At 39.7% G+C, this 22,332-nt stretch overlaps 1 protein-coding gene across 7 annotated transcripts in view; it reads right to left on the reverse strand.

Moving 5' to 3' along the window:
• Positions 1–22,332, reverse strand: part of IFT80 (intraflagellar transport 80) — a 63,130-nt gene that overhangs the window by 22,502 nt on the left and 18,296 nt on the right. For all 7 annotated transcript variants that reach the window (XM_075570593.1, XM_075570596.1, XM_075570595.1 and 4 more), the window contains exons 9-15: positions 11,747–11,926; positions 8,372–8,490; positions 7,152–7,226; positions 5,748–5,911; positions 4,323–4,387; positions 2,529–2,664; positions 1,405–1,552 (exon numbers count right to left, since the gene is read on the reverse strand). In XM_075570593.1, the coding sequence (XP_075426708.1) occupies positions 1,405–1,552; positions 2,529–2,664; positions 4,323–4,387; positions 5,748–5,911; positions 7,152–7,226; positions 8,372–8,490; positions 11,747–11,926 (887 nt within the window). The remainder of the gene's footprint in view (positions 1–1,404; positions 1,553–2,528; positions 2,665–4,322; positions 4,388–5,747; positions 5,912–7,151; positions 7,227–8,371; positions 8,491–11,746; positions 11,927–22,332) is intronic.

Here is a 22,332-nt window from a genome sequence, read left to right on the forward strand (position 1 = left end):
AGAAGTGGCAGAGAAACCCAAACGGGCTGCACGGAAAGATGAGAGCACAAAGTCTGAGACCAAAGGCTTTAGCCAGTTCGAAGAAGACAGCGTCAAGTAGAAAAACAAACAAACTGGAGTCTCCTCTTCGATAGTAAAGGACCAACGGAATAGTCTCATTCTGAGACAGGGAAGAGGGGAAACGAAAGGTCATGTAAGCCAATTGCAAGTTTACATATTTTTTTTCTGTAAATGTTGATCTTTAGTTCTCTAATGCAAACAAACTATGGAGTTAAGTAATGGAGGACTATAGAGGAGCAGGTGTGTTACCATTATTTAAAAAGTAGGGGGCACATGTGCAGCACAGAGTGAGATGTGTTTCTAATCGTCCGTCTCTGCAGCAGCTGTAGGAAATAAGATTCTAAGTGAACAAGATTGACACACTTTCAGAATTCGCACCCTACACAGCGGGATTATCCATTACACAAAAAAAGAAACCCAACACAAGTCTGGAAAGACGTGTAAGAATGTCCTGCTACTTGACTGTAAAAAGTAAATTTTCTATGATTGAGTTAGCATTTGAGCAAGACCTTCCAAAGCAATCCTTTGGTTTTGTTTGGTATGCCGTGGCACTACAGATATATCCACTTCTAAATTTGCAAGATTTCTACTACAGGAATGAGGTGTGGGTGTTCATTTAGGATTTGTTCCCTGACCGTTGTACAGAGTTTTCAGATTTGACCTGAATCTTAAGACATAGTAGGCCAAACATTTAAAGCAACAGTACTACATTCCCCCCTTTTTTAATCTTATTTGTATATGTAAAGCATGTGACAATGTATAATTCTACATTCTAACCTAAGCTGGCAATCGTTTGGGGCTCCTGTTTTAAAGCTGTAAAAAGACCTGATTGCGTGCTTAACATAATGGCCGCTTTTCAGTTCCAATCAATCAATCAATCCCTCATTCAGTGTAACTCAGCAGCTACAATGTATCCTTATATTACTGAGGTAACATTGACTATTGAATCAGTTTACAGCTCAAACTGCTGGGAATAGTGGCAACAAATTATCACAAACAGGAAAGTGTTACAACAGTCTTGCATTGCTGGGAAGGTGTGCTAAAACCTGCTATAAGAATCAAGGATGCTCAGCATATTAACACATTAAAAATGGAATTAAAAGTTGAATACATTTTTTTTTTTAAAGTCACTATTATCCAATACTACAGAACAAATTTATTAAAAAAAAAACCATAAGATTTCACATATTTTGCTGCTTTAACCCTGGCAGCAATTTACTTTAAATCGTATGTACTGCTATGTTACTTTTTCTGCCAACAATACCATCACTGCAAGGAACACGTTCAATTCTAATCCATATCACATGCAGCACTAACAGTGACTAGGAGGGTATGATACCCTACCTTCCATCTCTTTCGTAAATTGTTTTTGCCAAAAGATCTTTGTCTACATAAACCACATTTGGATAGTACCAAACTGTGAAACGGTTATCCTGAAATCCACATAGTATGTTAGATGCGTCATTCCAGGCTATAGTATGTGCCATTGAACCTACAATACAAACAGATAGTCATATTAGGCATTGGCAATGACTGCGTCTTAATACACCGCAGCCGTTCATGTTACTATGATTTCACTCATGTGTATTTCTAATATTACGATCATGGGCCACTACATTTACTTTAACAAACATTACAAAAAATAAAGCGAAGGATTTCACAATTTTAAAACAAGTGTGGCATAACACAGTTGTTTTAATTCAAGTTATTCAACCCATGATAGAACTGACAAAATGATATATACATTTCTAGAATAATTAAGTGTTTTCAAAATAGGCCCCTGCTAACATAGAAAAACCTGGACCGGGAGTTTAAAGCATATTCAAGTTTTATGTTAACCCTGTAAAATGCCTTACATTCCTACAAAAAATAATAAAACAAAAACAAAATGTATAAAATGCCTACAAAGGCTCCTCTTAATGACATTGTTCATGGAAAACTACTCATTGATAACAAAAAATGTCCTTATAAAATAAACTGTACACATTCCAAAAATACTTAAGCGTTTGTGTAAGAGATTTCCTCGTCACCACCCCAAAGCGTGTGTGCTTTTGCATGCTCTCTTTGAATATAAGCTTTATGAGCAGCATTTTGTTTCTCCCATTTATTTAATCCACTTTATATTGTTGTTGCTTCAAAATCCCCCTTTATTTTCATTGTTTGAATGATTTAATCTATATTTTTTTAAATTAAATACAAATTGGTAGACGTTGGGACACAATAAAATGTTATATGTAAAAGTTAGAATGCTATTTACTTGTTAAGAACAAATCTGTGTTTTATGATATTAAAAGGAGAATGTTGTACAAACTAACTCTTTGTAGCAGCCAATAACCCTCATGTCAGTTATTGATGCCTTCTGATCTCTGGAAATAGTATTAATTTGTTTATTTTTTAACACCCAGCCAATTTTCTTGAAAACCACCCTGATTTAATAGCAGCATGTAATGTCTTTCTCTATAACGTACCAATTTTGATAGCGCTCTGTTCTTTACCAAATTTCCTAACCGGACTGATGTATAAATCCCTGTTTTTGTCAATAAATGCAATTTTCCTTTCATTTGCAAGTTCTTTTTGGTCCAGAGCAATCTCCACTATTTCTATCTGTAACACACACAAAAATAATAATTATACATTTGCACGTGAAATATCTGTGTAATGTCTTAGATGAAACTATGCAAGCTTTTTATTGTGGCCTTATTTATGTATTTTATTTATAAAATGTTTTACCAGGAAGTAATACATTGAGAGTTAAATCTTGTTTTCACGTATGTCCTGGGCACAGAGTTAAGATGACAAATACATGGTTACAATACATAGTATTGACCCGTCATTTGTAGGGCAGCATTTTATTAGATCGACTTTTTCTTAAGGACTAAAACCGTTCCATGTTGAGTGGTATGTTTGGACACAGTGGAGGTTATTCATTCCACTGCGACCGTAGCGATCTGGGCACTATTGCACGGAAACTCCCATTGATTTCTGGTTGTCTTTCACAAGAGAAGTAGTTAATAGCACACACTGCTGCACTGTCCATTAAAAAAATTAGCTTATGAATTAAAATGGGTGATAATAGTTTAACATGTTGTGCTCCCATTTTGCAGTGTGGTGGATTGGAATATATATACTCCCAATACCATAAATAGTTTGCGGTGCATGTCTTATACCATTAGTAAGAGAAAAGTAATCCACTCCAGCAGGACCGAAACGTTGGTCATGTTTGGGCTATGTTTATTTTTAAATACAAGTTTTCTTACTTACTTTTGAGTGCCGTCTTGTGTCTGCTCCTGCTGGAGTGGACGGACACTCTCTCTCTCTGTGTATGTGTGTGTGTGTATATATATATATATATATATATATATATATATATATATATATATATATATATATATATATATATATATACATACATATATACATATATACATATATACATATACATACATACATACATACACACATATACACACATATACACACATATACACACACACACACACACACACACACACACACACACACAGTGGTTGACAAATCACCAAAAAATCTACTCGCCGCACAAAAAAAATCTACTCGCCACCTAGTACCAAACGTGTGCTGCATGGGCCAATATTTACTCGCCCGGGGGTTAAATCCACTCGCCCGGGGCGAGCAAATGTATAGGTTTGTCGAACACTGTATATATATATATATATGTGTGTGATTGTCTGTCTCTTCTGGGACAAACTGTCCTGTTGTAGGGGTGCCTCATAAACTGAGCACCGTGATTAAGGGCGCCCCTAGAGAATAGAGGTTAAAAACCTCTGTACTTCTGTCTTTTGTGTCATTGGCTAGAGCAATCTCCTTCAGGTTGGAAAAGGGTCTCTTAGAGGGGGGGAAAACGACCCTGTCTGAGATCATTGTACCCTCTTTGTGACATTGAGACAAAAGTTCTAAAGTCTGTTGCCTTTTGTCCCCTATGCAGCCACACAAATAGTCCAGTTTCTTGCAGATAACATTTTATAAAGGCATGTGGCAGCATAATATTCCTCACTACCCAAAGAATTTTATTCTCAACTGTGTGTGGTCCAGCTGGAGGAAATCCATAGTGGAGACAATGCCCTAGTTACACAGCAGTTACACTCTCCGCTAGCAACATAGGTCTTTTGTAAAGTTTAACATTTTCAGAATATAATGATACAAGGACTGCACCAAAGGCAGAGAGGAAAAAAAGCTCATTCACTATAATTACTATAATAATAGCAAAATTATATTATCAATACCTTATGTGTGAGAGGTTTCCCATCGCCTAGTGGTTTCCCTGATAATGCATCAAACAAATAGATACCTGAAGGTTAAAAAGAAAAATACAAAAACACATTGTCAGTTTCTGAATTCCCAACCAGAATGTCTTTGTTAAACACAAATAAGCTACCCAAAGAAGACAAACTGCATGCAGCATAGAATACCCTAAGGGAAATGATTACCATCCAAAGTAACTTGTTCATAGACCCTTATTCTGTCTGATCTGGAGCTTTCGCAATTTAAAATGGGAGTACTACGGTAATTTATTCTGCATAGTTTTTCTCCACTAGTCTGAACGTCACTCAGTACTAACTATGTATATCTTACAACAAATGTTTTGCAGATAGGATGGTGGAGTAGGAAAAAAAAAGAGAAAGTTCTACAGGTTTGTAAACTAACCAGAGGGAGTAACTGGATTAAAGAAAGCTGTAGAGCTTGGGATGACAGAGACACATCGAGACCAGGAGAAAACAAAGGTTACAAATCCAAAGGGTAATGTGGAAAGAAAAGAGGAGAAAGGTGGAGGAGTTGTTTGTAAAGTGAAGATTAAAGTGATATTAAACACAAAAATACTTTGCATTAACCACTCATGTCGCATCAGAAGGAAAGCTACAAATATCATGGGTGTCCATAATCAGTTCTGTGACTTCTATCTGTATTTGGGTTTATTGCGAGTCTGCTTGCTAACAAACTAGGACAATTAAAAGCAGAAAGCATACAATAAACGAGTATTAAAAAAAAACAAAAAAACTATTAACACGTATTGTATGTCTTTATTTATATAGCGCCATTAATGTACATAGCGCTTCACAGTAGTAATACACGTGGTAATCAAATAAATAACAGATAATATAAATAACAGATCATGGGAATAAGTGCTTTAGACATCAAAGTAACATTAAGGAAGAGGAGTCCTGAATGAATCGAATGAGAAGAAGCTTAGTAGTCCAGAACACTTATGAGCACTTTCACATGTCTGAGAGAGGTCCACAAACCGGCCTGATCCCATAATCACATAGCATAACATGCTTCCAGAATCCTTTGCTGCAGTGGAAGCACGGTATGTGTGTGATTATGGGCTAAGGCGCCTTTGTGGACCTGTCTAAGATGTGAATGGGCTCATACAGGCTCTTTAAGATTACTATATGGTGGATCATTGGCACTTTTTTATGCACTATAACTTACTTGTGTACCTGATTTGTAGTCCAGAGAGCAAAGGCTTGATATCAACTGTGCATCAAACATGTTTATACAGTATTAAAAATTGTGCGTAAACTTCCCCTCTCCATGAAAGACTTTTGTGTTATTGTTATGCAAATATTTATCCCTTAACAAGAGACAAGTGTGAGAAGCTGAATGAATGCTTTTAGTAATGAACAACTAAATCTAAAATTGGAACTTACATCTTTCGTCTGCTTTGTCCTTTATAGCAATAGAATCGTTGCTCAAAGACACAGTTTGCGCATTGAGAATATCGGTTCTCATGCCTGGGATCTTAGGAGATGAGATGAGGCGACCTTCATAGGAATATAAAAAGAAGTTGCCTCCATCCACCAGGAGGAAATGCCTGCAGGCAAAGAAAGAAAGTTCGCATGTTGCAGGTACATGTATACTGGAATTAAATATTTGTTTGCTTCCCCGAAGTGGGGTTCAGCAGCTAGGCCAGGGGTGGCCAACTCCAGTCCCCAAGGGCCACCAACAGGTCAGGTTTTCAGGATATCCCTGCTTCAGCACAGGTGGATCAATCAGTGGCTCAGTCGTTGACTGAAACAGGGATATCCTGAAAACCTGACCTGTTGGTGGCCGTTAGAGACTGGAGTTAGCCACCCCTGAGCAAGGTAATATGTCCAATTATTGCAAACCGTATTCCTGCAATTTTATAGAGTGCTTTAAATAGATACAAAGGCTTATCATTTCTACAATCTTTCAAATATATACATACAGTCAGTTTGTATTCAAATTTCATGCTGCATATCAATATGTAGAATTTAATTGTAAATATTTGTAAAAATACAATTCAGGTTGCTGGATCAGTTCAATCGCATACGGTTATAACTGTGCGGTGTTATTTCTCTGCTTTGCTGACCTTGAAACAGGCTTTTGATCCACCCCTCTAATACACACTAGAGCAGAGAGGAATGCAGAAAGGAATGTCATTTGTTAGCAAACACAGAGCACATGGCTTATTGGAAAGGGATGCCATAAGAGGGCTTCTGATTCAAATTAGCCATGTGCATTTAGAAGTATTTGTCAGTATGTACACACCCACACAGTTTAACCAATTCAGTGTTAGAACTTTAGCAATGCATTGTTCTGTTATGCATCGCAAGACCCAAAGAATAGCTCAGCAATGTAGGCACTAAAAGGAGCATTTCACTGTGTTGTTCACAGAATTATTCCTAAATTGAAGTGTGACTGGGTTTTATACATAGAGAATAAATAAGTAGGGGAGTTAATAAAGGTGCATTTACTATTACATTTCAACTATTAAAATTGAGATAACAGGAGATTATTAATCCAGTAATCTATTTTTTCAGAGTTGCATAAGAACGTGTTTTATGTTCTCAAAAGCAGTAAATGTGCCTTAATTTGATATATTTCCTTGACAGAGGAATGCTACATGGAAACCCTCCTGCTCTGTTTGCAGAACTCCTCCAGTTCTAAATCTTTCTGGTTTATTTACCAAACCTGCAACAAACATGATTAGAACAGCAGAAGTGGGGGTGGAATCAACGGGCAGGAGAAAGAAGATATGAAGGCTGTGTATGAACCGAAAATTAAAAGGGAAAACGATATAGAGTGTTTACCTTTCACACTGTAGAATCAAGCTAACAGTTCCTTCTTTAAGGTCGAAAATTAGAGGTGTGTTCCAGTTCTTCGTACTAGGGCAGAAGCAGAGTACAGTATATGTTAAGGATTGCAAATACACAAACATATACATATCAAATTTCCATACTGGGTGGTTTTGTACTTCTAAACGCTCAACACTTTTGGGTTTATTTAGAATAAGACATGCTCTTTTTCATTCCTTCTTTGCAAAAATTACATTCTGCAAGAGAAAGTTTAAATATCAAAACCCAAGAAATGGGTTTCTTGTGTTCTCTTCTACTTATAAGCAGCAGTATTAATTTCCTTCCGTTATGACGGACCACCAGTACTTATTGATTATAGTGATCAAGTTAATGTAACTAAAGGTTACATCCAATTCCAAACCGGTTTCCTTCTGTGACATAAAAATCAGGTTAAATGCTGATGCAAAACATTATTAGTATCATCATTTTTTTTTCTTCGCCTAACGAGTTTGTATTTTGATGGATTTTAGAGAGTCTCCCCATGCTAATAGTTATTACAATTACTCTGAATGATGGGCAATCAAAATATGCTGTCATTTCATGTTACGTATGCATTTGAGCTTGCAAAAACTACTTTCAAAATAAAAAAAAAGCAATTCTGCTTTAAATGTAAGTCTATGAAAAATAAAAATCCTTTACATTAATGAATATGGTAACGTTCAACCCCCAAAATGAGTACGGTTTCTGGCTTGTACGAGACAATCACTACACAGCTACTTCTATCAGAGGATGCAGAAGAGGCTTCTTCGAAAGACGCAGTAAAAAGCAAAGATATGGTTTGAATGAAAACAAAAAGATTTTTTTTTTTTTTTTTTTTGCAGCTGTTCCCAAATGTGGATTCCCATCCATTTAATAAGGGCCTAGATCATGAACTTACAACAATGGAGCTGGAAGCCACCCTTTCACTTTGCAAAATAGGTGACCATACTTATATTGAAAAGCTACGCAAACAATTACTTGAAAGGTTTTTCTTGGCAGTATTACAGATGTTTTGATCCTTCAACTTTTCACCACTGCAGAGTGGATTAGCAGTAACAGTACCACCTGCTTCCTATGACAGTATTTTAACAAAGGATCGGAGTTTAGTATTGTGTTGGGTTAAAAGACCTTCGTCCTGCACATGATTGAAAACCAATGAATCAAAGGAAACCGTTCACAGACATGCAACTACTTACCTAAACACGTAACACTGAAGAGAGGTTGAAACAACTAAATAGCCATGGTTCAAAGAAGCCTTAATCACTCGGTCACGGAATTCCAGTAAATCTATGGCGTCGTTCATTACGTTGCGTACCTAAAAGCACACAACAGGTTTTAAAGCTTCAGCCGGGTTCTAAAGCATTTTCATTATAAATGTTCCCATAATCACATATTTCACTGGGAGATCATCCAGCAATTTCCAATCTCGGAGTAATATCGGTATAAAGTCATTTTTCCGAGGCTTCTTAACCCCTTAACTGCTAAATGGGCCTACAATGTATTGCTCAGGAAAGGTGTCCGCTGCTCTGAATTTTCAAAGAAAGGCCTAATCAGACAAAAACACAAAGGCAGTATGAGACAGCTATTAAACATATCCTGAATGAGCGTTCGAAGTTCCAGACATTCTTAGGCGCAGTCCATGCTGCTGAAGAAGAACGCGCAGAGGCCTCCATACCTGGCGCGATCACATGGCATTAATCGCGCCCATAGACCGCATGGGCGACAGCAGGAGGGGGCGCGCGTTGTGAGAGGAATCAGTTGAAACTGATTCCTCGGCGCGACGTCAGGTCACGTGAGTGGTTCGCCCAATGAGGGCGAACCAGCTCCGTGACGTCACAGACACGCCACCGACGGCGCTTCTAGCATGTCCAAAAAAACACACCAACTTCACGTGGGTGACGTCATGGGCGCGCGCGGCTGAAGGCTGTATGGACGCAGCCTTAGGCTTCGTCCATGGTTGTTGCTGGCGTGCGGAGGCGTGCTGAGGCTGAGGGAAAGCGGGCGCTTTCCCTGGCCTTAGACAGCGCGCTGTCCGTGGGCGTGTCGGCGGGCGGGCCAGTGACATCACGGAGCTGGTTCGCCCTCATTGGGCGAACCGCTCACGTGACCGGCCCTGCGCTCCGGCAAGCGGGAAAATTTAAAATTTCCCTAAGACCTACGCTTCCGCAAGCGCGCGGAAGCATAGGCGAGCCCTTACTAAAGCCGCTCTCATTGCGGCTGTAGGGGCTCAATGCCGAGCGGAAGCACGCCTCAGCCCGCAAGCACTAAACATGGACGCGGCCTTAGGCTTTGTTCATAATGAAAGTGAGCGCTACAGTGCTACTTGCCTCACGCGAGCTTTCCTCTACAGCGAAGTGTGAACTGTAGGTTTTTGGAAAGCGAGCGAGGGGGTGGGCGCGGTCATGATGTGGGGGGGCGTGTCAAGGAAGTGTCATGCCTGAGAACACACCTTTAGCAAATAATAAAATGCATAACGCCATGCAGTAACAGAAGGCGTCTGCAGAAATATATATACACTGTCATGCATGAAAACATGCCTTGATAAAAGTTTTTATAAAATGTGATGCATTGAAATAAGCATTGTACTGTACACTACAAAAAAATTTAAATAAATAAATGAATAATTATGTACAAGTAATGGACAATACATCAGAAATTTCTCTCCATAAATTATCAACTCCACTGACACAAAGTCATTTGAACAGTGTCCAGGCAGAATAGCTTACTAAATTTTCATTGACTGTAAGGCCAGGTCCCTGCTGGCTACTGCAGCACCCGCTGTGGTGGACGCTGCAGGGACAAGAGCCACCCCTCAATGGGGCTGGGCACGCTGCGAGGGGGGGGCGTCGCGAACCGAGCCCGCTGCGCGCCGAGTTTTTCAGTGATACCTGCAAATTGAGCTGGCCACGGGCGACGAAGCGCTATGCCATGCCCCCGGCGGTTCAGCCAATGAGGGCGAACCTGCCGCGTGACGTCACAGCCGCGCCCTCTTCCCACCCCATCACGCCCCCCGCAGACCTGGGGACTCGGCTGCACGCGCCGCCAGCCTCGCTAACGCGCGTGCAGCGGACCTCAGCCTTAGCCGCTCACATGACCAGGCTGTCTCGCTGCAATAGCAAACAAGTTTGTCTCCTCTGCTTTTGGTATCCTTGTACCTCACGTGCAAGCTCGCACTCACTATGGCCATGTGCTTTGGAATACACACATTTGTTTGTAGTGCACGTACTCTGCCTGGTCATGTGAGCGGCTAACAGCCAATGAAAATGTAGTAAGCTATTCTGCCTGGACACTGTCCAAATGACTGTCAGTGGAGTTGTGCTCGCTGTGAGAATATGGACAACTCAACTATTGAAAATGTGATTTCTGGGGTTTACAAACGTGAATATCAAATATATATATATATATATATATAGACATGTGGTAACCAGGCACTGCCCTGAGGAAGGTCCCTCTACGAGGACCGAAACGTTGGCGGCCCTGTGTTCACAATACACACTTTTTGGATTATTACTGCGGTGTGCTGTCTTTTGTCATCAGGATCCCCCTGGTTACCACATGTCTATATGCTTCATATGGGACAAGCATCTGCCTTCTAACAAACGTGAGTGCAAACCTCCATACCAATGACTATATTATATATAAAAATATAATCATGATAATTTATGGAGAGAAATTTCTGATATATTGTTCATTACTTGTATATAATTGTTTATTTTTTTAAAAAAAAATTGTAGTGTACAATGCTTATTTCATTGCATCACATTTTATATATATTTTTTAACAAGGCATGTTTTCATGCATGACAGTGTATATATGTTTGCAGAATACTTCTGTTATTGCATGGCATTATGCATTTTATTATTTGCTAAAGGCGTGTTCTCAGGCATGACACTTCCTTGACACGCCCCCCCATGTCATGACCACGCCCACCCCCTCACTCGCTTTCCAAAAACCTACAGTCCACACATCGCCGGAGAGGAAAGCTTGCGCGAGGCAAGTAGCACTCGCTTTCACTATGCACAAAGAAAGTGTAGAGAACGATACAAGATAAGCTATGGTGAGTAAAAAAAAAAAAAAGGAGCAAAAACATTTCACTGAACAGCAACTAAAAATACCACAGACCAGTCAGAGCACAGTCACATCTCGGACAGCTCTGAAACCCGGCCTTTCACCATTATCTTTTAGCATACAATGCTTCCACTGCAGCCAGGGATTCTGGGTAATAACATGCATTTGAGCACAGTGTCATCTTTTGCTTCTTATCCATGTTAACATGGAGCCCTATAAGCTTATGCCTACCACATTACAGTTTTTCCGCACAACCTGAGTTAAAGAATCGCATAGCCAGTAACCCACTCAGAGATGGCTAGAGAACAGTAACCCACTCAGAGATGGCTAGAGAATGATACAACCTTTTTATTTTCCCTCGTAACTGGGGGACATAATACATATTACATAAAGATCAAATACAAACAACGCACAAAAGAACAGGAGATTCAGTAATTAGAAACGAGATGTACTCTTTCTAGACTGTCCTTCCTTTCCATTAGAATGCAAAATATAATCCATACCTGCATGGCACGTCTTTTGGTCAAAGTAACTTCAAAATTCTTCCATTCCCAGTGCTGTTCCACGACATGAGCAAAGATGACGTGCCCATTCCCACAAGCACCAGCAATCTGAGTGCCATCAATAGACCAAGCCATATTAAAGATACTGCCTGTATTTGGTTTTTCTAAGGCGTAGGACCACTGGAAAAGAATACAAAATATTTCATTTCAACATGACCTGCTATGTTACATCTCAAGGATTGGCCGGCAACACTTTGTTTTTATACAAGTCCATGAAAACTGGTGGGTAAAGAAGGGTTTAAAATGTTCATTTTGACTGTGACTAGGTGAACCTGTAACGCAGGGCGTGGCCAACTCCAGTCTTCAAGGGCTACCAACAGGTCAGGTTTTCAGGGTATCCCTGCTTCAGCAGAAGTGGCTCAGAGGCTCAGTCAAAGATTGATTGAGCCACCTCTGCTGCAGCAGGGCTAACCTGAAAACCTGACCCGTTGGTGGCCCCCGAAGACTGGAGGTGGTCACCCCTGGTTAAACAGCTGCATGTCAGTGATCAGAAAACCAGGTAGCACCGTGCATTAGCCACTCCACCAGCTCTGATACAGGAGATGATACTGCAAGCAGTTCATGTCTGGGAGAGGCATTAACAATACGTTCACCGATATTAGAATTAACTGAATATCTGAGCAGGAAAGGGATGAGGCAAATTTAACCAACACTGCTGAAATGTAAAAGCCAATTACAATACTCATTAATCACAAACTGAAAAGGAACTTTATCCAATAACTACAAAGAGCAGAAAATCCCATCTGGTGAAGGCAAAATATGTCCAAATACAAAATATGCTGGATACATCATGTGCTTTAGGGAAGGAATATTTAATGTTTTTGCCATATTTAGTACTTTAATTTATTTTGCAGTACCCATGAACCCACAAAATATCAGGCTCCCGGGACACTTGTCAAATGTTGTTATATCAATATAATAGGGTAAGACAAGTGGAACAGAAGGACCATCTTGAAATACTGCTAGTCAATTTATTTTATTGCTATACAGTACTTGGAAGAGTTGCTTAAATGTTTGGTGCGTACAAAATCGTGATGTTGACTATACTTAGGAGGGCTTTGTTTTTTCAAAAAAGGTTTTTTAAGGTAGTGTTGCATTGAGAACCCTAGCGCTGTTTTGCACCTATTTTCTTTTTTCAGTGTTGCATTGAGAGTACAAATTGTGAAGTATGATAATGTAAAACCACTTATTGCGCGATTGAAATTCTAATATATATATTTTTTTAAATAAACGAAAGCTTTCCCGGAAAAGTAAATCTACGTGTTGTACTAGAAAGTAGCCCATCTTAGCAAGTTACTACACAACTGGCAAAAAGTGATATATAAAATGTTTTCATACAATTTTGAATATATCATATATGTACAGTAGCTGAATAATACAAACAAGAAAACGTATCGAACATTCTATGAATACGGTTTCCGTTGGGAGAAAATGAGGAAATTATCCTTTAGTTAAAATCAGCTGTTTCAAATAGGAGGATGGAACAATAAAGCATTTATCGCACATGAATCAGCAATATATGATCTTCAAGTCAATGGCGGATATCGCCGATTCAGGTACGATACTGCAGATCACGTTTTGATGACTCCGGGGCAATGAGTCCCGCAAATTCGTACCCAGAGAAGGAAACCGTTTGGTGGAATTTGACAATGAAAGATGAGATCAGGGTAAAAAAAAAAAAAAAGTATAACATTGTCATTTATTTGGATCAGGTAATGGTTGAAGCCAAATAAATATGTTATGTAGTATGCTAGGGGTGGCCAACTCTAGTCTTTAAGGGGACACCAACAGTCGAAGACTGAGCCACTATTGAGTCCCCTGTGCTGAAGCAGGGATATCCTTAAAACCTGGCCTGTTGGTGTCCCCTTAAAGACTGGTTGGCCACTCCTGCAGTATGCAGAGAGATTTGATGGTAGTTCCCCCATAACAAAAAGAACGGTAACAGATTTCCCCCGACTTCTCCGTAAGTTAAGCACGCCTGACATCTTGCCTTAGAGCCAGTTTAGTATGTGAACAGTCTCTAGAGAAAACATAGGGAAAGCTGAAATTAAGTAGCTGTTTCACAAATAATTTCCCCCTACAAGTGTACTGTTGTATTACACTTGTTCTTTGAAAGCAGTAAGCTTGCCTTACCTCCCACGTGCCTTGTAGAGGATTTTCTATCAAATACAGAGGGAATTAAATGGGCTTAGCACTTGGTTCATAATACATTCTGTGGGATAACAGAACAGCTATAACCATTGAATGATTCTTATGATATATTCCCAGGTGTTTTGGAATGATTAGAAACGTGACTCGCTAGCGTGGAATGTTGGGCATAAAAGAAGGAAAAACGTTGGTACTAATTTGAAAGTTTACATTTTATCACAATCTCCAACTGTATAAAAAAATAGAATACATGCCATCCACACAGATTAAAACAACTGTGCATTTGATAAAACATGCTAAGAATGTATCACTGACAGAAAGAAAAATGGAAGGAACGCTGGCATACAAATCAAAACTCTGTGACCACACAAAGCACACATTAAAGATAGGGGAATGCAGTAATGCAGGGGGGCTCAATTCCAGTCCTCAAGGGCCACCAACAGGTCAGGTTTTCAGGATCTCTGCTTCAGCACAAGGGCTCAAACAGTGGAACAGTCAAAGACTGAGCCACCTGTGCTGAAGCAGGGATATCCTGAAAACCCGATCTGTTGGTGGCCCTTGAAGACTGGTGTTGGCCTTGCCTGCAGTAATGTAATGTGGACATCGATAAACGAAAGAGCTGTGCATTTTTATTTCAGTTCCTAAGAAGTCAATAGCAGTAATAAGAAATCAAAATAGAACTGGAACCAGAAATGAGATAAACCGCCCCCTTTTGACATCAGAAAGTGTTCCGACAGTTCTATTTAAGTAGTCAGTCACAAAAATACAAAACAGATTGAGTATATAAAATGATATAGCCTTCTTAGTTGCTCAGTATGGCTTTCATGTATTGAAAAGAAGATTGTAAATGTGCATTTCTCACGAAATAAGAATGAATCAGGAACAGAAAAACAAAGATAAAACAAGATACATAAGCAATACAATAAAAATATATGTTGTGTTTCAGTCTGATTTATTACATAGTTACAGTGTCATTGTGGAAAATATCCAAATTTCCTTCACCCATTTGTTAAGAGAAACCTATATATGGACAAAAATGTATACTTGTTCTAGATTCCCCCCCCCCCCCCCCATGGAAATTAAATTCAGTATACTGTACTGTATTTTGGGATGTCTGCTTCTTAAAAGACATGTGCATATTTGTAGTTACAGGACACATTCTCCTAAAACAAGGAGGAGCCGGCACTCCAGAGGTCTTCATACAAAAAGAGGACATTTAATCCACACAGATCAACGTTTCGGTGAAACACACTGGCCTTTGTCAAGATGACAAGATGATCTTTGTCCAGATGACAAAGGTCAGTGTGTTTGACCGAAACGTTGATCTGTGTGGATTAAAATGTCCTTTTTTTGCATGAAGACCTCTGGAGTGCTGACTCCTTCCTGTTTTAGGGGGATGTGTCCTGTATTATAGGTCTCCCCAGTGGGGGACGATCGCTGTGCACCTGAGGCAGTTACATAAATCCAGTGAGTGCACCTTATTCTTTCTTCATCATATTTGTAGTTAAACATTTTTTTTTATTCCATTTATAAAAATATATGGTTAATGAACACCCATGCCATTACCATTTATGAGTGGAACGTGTATGAACTACATCTGAGATAAAGGTATATTTTGTGCCACTAATGGTGCAGTCCCACTTTCCAACATATGTGAGAATCACAATAAAAGATAAAAACCGTATCTACCATTTGAAACACTGGCTTTACAAAAGGTTCACCACTTTTCAAATTTAGCCTGTCAATTGAAACAGGACACAATAGCACAGAATTTTGTATACATATGTTTGTTTTGAATCATACATTACTGAGAAACTAATATTGCAGTATTTCTAGAATTGCAGTGACTAGGGTCAGTCAAAGCAGTTTTTAAAAATTCATAACAGCCATTTTTTTTTTAAGTCACAAAAAATACTTGTAAGAATTATTTATCTGAAATAAGCAAACACGGGTGGGGAGCCCTGTTAGTTCTTTCTGCCATGTAGTAACAAAGGAGGGAGTAGGTCGTATAATATATTTTATTGGACCAACAAGTAGTTAACATACCATCCTGTTCCTCCTTTGTTTCTGCATTCTCTCAAATAATTTTTTTTAAAAAAGGACTAAAATATAAGACCGTGAAAACAGAATAAAAAAATGATTGTGACCAAGTGGGATTGCACCTTAAAAATACAATACAGGACATGCGGTGAAACTCTGTAAATTCACAATAAGAGCTATAATTTACATGGTTTCATTTTATTTATTAACTTCTACAGACCATAAATCAAATGTGAAAGTAATCCGAAAAGGAGTGCATAAAAAAAACCCAAAAAAAACCCCTGTTGTCTTAATGGCTGAATGCTCATAACAAGCTCATCTAACCAGACCTCAAATTGACAAGCATAGCTTCAGATAAAAAAAAAACATGTAACAGAAAAAGTTACAGGATCACCAAGTTGTATGTTCACATTGGAGACCGAGCTCATGCAGAGCTATGCACTGCGACTTCATCTTCCAGTGCCAGATGTAGACAGCAAATAAAGTTTAACCTCGTCTTTATGAAACAAATGATTTATGGCCATTTTTAGCCGACTGGACTTACAGATTGTAAATGTGTAACTCCACTTTTACGTGTGCACTGGAACTACAACTGACTTTCCATATGATCATCTATGCAAGCAAAATCCACAGATAGGAGAAGCGCAATAAAAAGTTGAATGCCGCAAGGAGAAAACGAGCGGTTTTGTCTGCAAAAAAAATTCCACAGCTCGTGCACACACGCACACACTTAACCCATTCAGAGCAGAGATATGGTGGAGGAAGTACATGATCTGTTATTATTACACTGGCCCATACGTGAAAACTCCTATGAGAGAGATTTGGAATTAGGGCGATCTCTCCATGTAATTTTTATTTGCATTGTGGGGACGGCTTTCAGACCAAGAAAAATACAAATATTTTTTCGGATAAAAATAAAAAGAGTGCCCCTGATCAGTAGGGCTGGGGAGGTTACAATACTTAAGTTCACCTGAACCATTGCTTTTGGACTTCCAGAAGGGCTTGGAGGCGGCACTTGAAAGTCACAGGAGCATTGCTCATTACCAACAGATAATCCCCCCAGCAACTCAGTATGTTTGAGTAGTCATGTAAATCATACAGTTCCTGGTTTCTATTGTAAAAACACATGGCATGCTGATAAATGGACCAGACCGAATAAAATCCTGCCTAAGACGCTCCTCTTGGTGTAAACAAACTAAGCTTACAACATGAAATATATTCATGACCTGAAGGCTTCATATTAGAAGACAAAGAATGACATACCGGGTAGTTCTGATTTTGAAGTTCCTATATGTCAGTGTAGTGTTTTATATTATTGCTGCAATTTGGGGTTTGTAGAAAGACATAGCCCCATAGTTTCTAAACGGTGCTCTTACATATTTCTGGCATCTTGTGTAATAGCACCACTTGGTAAATATGGGCCATAATGTATTGGGGAAGAGCACAAGGAATCAGCTGCGGTAGCATGAATATTGTTTCTTTGGGTATTGAAGCTTTAGTGGTTAGAAGTATATAATCCTACTAAGAGATGCTTAACATTGTAGCATGTGTATGTTGGAATATGGGGTCCTAGACATGAAATGTTGCTTTAACCCAAGAAACATCTAGGTAATGTAAAAGGTACTACAGATAAGGAAGTTGTGCCTTATTAGCCATTCAAATGTATGACCGGGTATATTATATATCAACGTCTGTTAGTTTTTCACTAGTACTAAACTAGAGTAAGATTTATCTTCCAAAATATTCCATGGAAAATTATAGAAGAGAACTGAACTACATTTTACACTGAAATGGAGTATCTCGCTCTGAACTGTGTTAATGATATTATTGCAAATATACTCACTTAAATGCTGAAGCAAAATGTATATATTACCATATTTACACTGATTATGTTAACAATATTTAAGTCATTTGTTCCACAAACGGTTTGGAAAATGGCTTAATGTGGGGAGTAAGGTTTGTAAAGTTAAGTGTTTCATGAAAAAGAACCAACGGAAATCTGTGTACTGGCCACTCAGGTCAAGATGTCACGTCCACAAGGAGCTGGAGCTCACAGTCTTTAGCCTTCATTTTACTACTGGCATTTCTGGTTACCAAAAAAATATATACAGCATAATGTGTACACCACTCTGTCTACAACAGAATGCATGGGCCCCAGGAACCTTTCCATCAAGTGCTTATAGTACAGGAGTGGCCAACTCCAGTCCTCAAGGGCCACCAACAGGTCAGGTTTTAAGGATATCCTGCTTCAGCACAGGTGGATCAATCAGTGCTGAAGCAAAGATATCCTTAAAACCTGAGCAGTTGGTGGCCCTTGAGCACTGGAGTTGCACAACCCTGTATGAAAGAAAAAAGTGGCCAGCAAAATTCACAGGGTGCTGTCTCTTAGGCCAGCGGTGCGCAAACTGGGGGGCGCGACCCCAAGAATGAGCGCGGGGGCTCTGGGTTTACAGAGGCCCCGCGCGCTTCCCAAAGGAAGTGCTGGGGGAGCTGCAGGGCCTCTGCAAACCTAACTTGCCTTGGCTCCGGCGGCTTCTCACATGCGTCGCCATGGCAATGCGGCGTCACGAGGTCATTTGACGTCACGTTGCTATGGCAACACGGCATCATGACACCGGAGCGGAGGTGAGGGGGGCGCGGAGGTGAGGGGACCGCCTGCAGGGGGGCGCAGGGGAAATTTTTTTGCGCCCCCCTGTCTTAGGCTACGCTTATAGTGCCGGCGACGGAAAATCAAAGAGATGACTTCCAGCGATCGCGACCAATCCGTTGTGCCGTGCTTACTATAAGCGCATGCGACGTCACGTCGCTGTCACTATAAGTGCAGCCTTAAGCTTTAACTGGGTTCTTTAAAGGAGGCAGACCTCCCACCTGATAAATAAAATGTGTTAAAACAAATTATTACTGTAAATCGGCTTTTCTAGAAAAAAATAAATCTAAATCATCTTTAAAGAAAACAAGTCAAACTACTACAGAGGCTTCTCGTAGCATGACAGCTCTAGATTTACCCCGGACAGCTGCTTCATGTTCCCGAGATCTATACATCGTTGGCCACTATTCACTATAATGTGAAGCCGTTCTCCTCATGCTCAGAGATTTAAACTCCATTTATCTGATTGGGGTTTACATAGAAAGCAGAGACTACACCAGGACTCTAGCTACCTCACCTTGTATTAGTTGCCCCCCAGTAGATTTTTTTGTTTTATCTATAATAAAAAGTGTGTACTGTATGTGTGTCAGTCAAAGCTCTAACACCAGGAAATCTAGACACCTGAAACTTTGCATGCATACGAAGAAAAGTACCCTAAGAATGTGCACCTGGGGTTTATTTTTTATTGTAGGATTTTTATCCTGTTTATAACTCCTCCGTCTTTGATTGGTTATTCCGTCTCCGTGCGAGACAGCTGATTGGCCTTTTCTTTCCAGAGAGGTATGTGGTTAGTCGTCGTCGCCGCGCTAAACTGGTGACCTTCCGAACATTCCTTAGGGGGAGAGCACAAGCCGTGGGGGTGTAAGAGAGGGGAAGGAAGAGTGAGAAGGGGAGTGAGCTAAATACACGGGGGGAAGGAGAGGATGTGAGGGGGTATAAGAGAGAGAAGGGGGTTTACGAAAGGGAGGGGGAGAGGTGGGGGTGTAAAAGAGGATGGTCACTGTTGGGTTGTCCGTGGTCACTGAGGGAGTGTGTCAGTGAAGAAGGTTGATGTCACTATAATTTGGGGGAGGGAGTATCAGTGACTGGGGGTGCCACCATACTCACATTATTGATCGGGTTAAAGAGGGTGCCATTATCGATTGAGTCCCAATTTCAAGTCTGCAATCGTGTGAAGCCGGGTACTTTAACCAGTTCCTTAAATATTGGCATACAAATACATCACAATCCCAGGGACCTGGGGAGCACTTCGAACTCACAATAGTACAGCCCAGTTCTTGGGGACCCCTAGTTTGAATTATTATTTTAATTTTTTAAAGACTTATAAAAAATAAAAAAATAAAAATGTATAAATACAGTGAGATTGCTCCTTTATGGACAGTTAGATTTACCTCTAGATTGTACCTTCCATAGGTGAGGATGTCCTGAGCGTTAATTCAACAAAAACCTGTTTAATACTGCTGCGTCATGCAAGTTTAAATAATGTTTGTGCTTCTTCGACTTTGTAAATATCCAATATTAGCCAAGGCAATTGTCAACTTTTTTTCCCCTTGCACATTATTTTTAAATACAGTAACTGTAAGGGAAAGGGGAGTATGAAACATAATTTAATTAAGTTATTTAACTAGATACACATGCAGGGGAAGGGTTAATGACACGAATAGGTTTTGACGAATCCCAAGGGAGCAATTTGCTGAATCAGCCCCATTACATCAGACACATTAAAAAAGTCTGTTGACCAGAAAGCCCGGTCTGGTTCTCTTCACGCACTAATCACTGTGGTGGCATGTGACTCATTCTCACTCACCCTGAACCCCCTACCACTCCTTTAAGTCCTAGAGTGCCTGTTTCTTCAGCCACTGTTTACATTTGGAGTCAGGGGGGAAAAAAACAGCATGAAGAAGCAAGACTTGGAGGCTACCTTTATAAATTGGTGTTGCTGGCTGTTAAATAGAAGAGAGCAGCTGGCTTTAGTTAAGTGTCTCTGTTTCTGCCTGGAACTGCCTGGCCCATCAGACCTACTATAGCATATATCTCCCATGTTAACATTGCCTTTAGAGTGCTGACACAAACTTTTCGCACATGGTTTATAAAGTGCTGACGCATCAAGTATTGGCTGTCAATGCTTCAAAAACCCTGAGTGCCATTAACAAATGATTTAGAGTGCACAACTAAAAAATAAATAACGAGGTTTTATCTGCCCCAAGGCAAACGCATTCAACGTCTTCACGGCCTAAAGGCCCAAGAAAGCATTGAAAAGCAATGCACTGTACACACATTCTCCTGTCACCAAAACGGTTATAAAATTATAAAGCAGTACTGGGGAACCAATCCCCCACCCCCAAAAATGGTCTTTAAAATCTGAAAAATTACTTGGGAAATAAAATTGCGAAATTATTTCCTTTCATATTATATTATTATTGTACATTCTGTCAGACCGACAACATATATTTATAGGAAACGAAGCAAAGATCTTTCAAGCTTCTAAGAACGAAGACGTTCAGAGAAATTATATTCCTATATCCATAAAGGTTCCTGATTCATATATCGGTCGGTATCAATGGCTGTACCCACACGTACATGAATGTTGTGGTAAACACACTGTGCCATATATAACCAATTCACATATAGATGAGCTGAAAAGTAGTGCTCCTGCTAACAGAACGGGCCTTTTTACCCCCCACCCTGTCTGATATTTTGTTACAAATAACCAATACAGGTAGTCCTCGTTTTACAACGCTTCGCTTTACAACGAATGGCTTATCCAACACTATGCAATGCATACCTATATTCATTTTTACAACGCCAAAATGGCTTATCCAACGCTCTTACGATGCTTTGCAACTTTGTGTACGTGTGTAGATATATAAACATTCACATAAACAACGTTGCAAAGCGTCGTAAGAGCGTATATATATAATATTATACTATATAATATTATATTATACTTTATAATATATTATTTATTATGTTATACTATATATATAATACAGTATATACACTATATAATTTATGTGTGTGCTGCATATCTTATTGCCTGCATAAAATATTTGGTATATTTAAGCATTAAAAATGCCTTCAGGAATGGAACTTTTCATTTAAACAGTGTTCCTATGGGAAAGTGTGTTTCGCTTTACAACGTTTCGCTTTACAACGCCATTTTGAGTAACGCATTGTGTCGGATAACCGAGGACTGCCTGTACTTTTTAGCAATATCCAGTACAAACTCTCAGCAGCAACACGATGGTAAAGCCTTCTTTCACCATACAGAACCTTTTTATTTACTTTAATCATGCTTGCTAAGGAACATAGATTTTATGCTGTCTTAACATTTATTTGGAAGAAACCTAAAAATTACTGTCATGTACTTTATATTGATTATACATGTATTCAATTCTTTATTGTTACACAGAACTTATTATAATGTTTATTATCTTCATTTGCAAAACTGTCCTTTATTGTTATACAGTAGTGCAGGGGTACCCAACCTTTTTGCTTTTTGTGCCCAAGGGCACACTTGAGAGTTCAGGAGAGAGTGGCGGGCACAAACCAATTAACACACACAAACACCCACACACAACACTTACCTTGGGGGGAGGCCTCCAGCACGAGAGAGAGGCACGCAGTAGCTGTCGGCGGCACAACCCCCCTATCTCTTAACTGGAGGCCTCCAGGGCCGCACCGAACAGAC

This window comes from Ascaphus truei, chromosome 14, assembly GCF_040206685.1.
Source record: "Ascaphus truei isolate aAscTru1 chromosome 14, aAscTru1.hap1, whole genome shotgun sequence".
Lineage (NCBI taxonomy): Eukaryota > Metazoa > Chordata > Amphibia > Anura > Ascaphidae > Ascaphus > Ascaphus truei.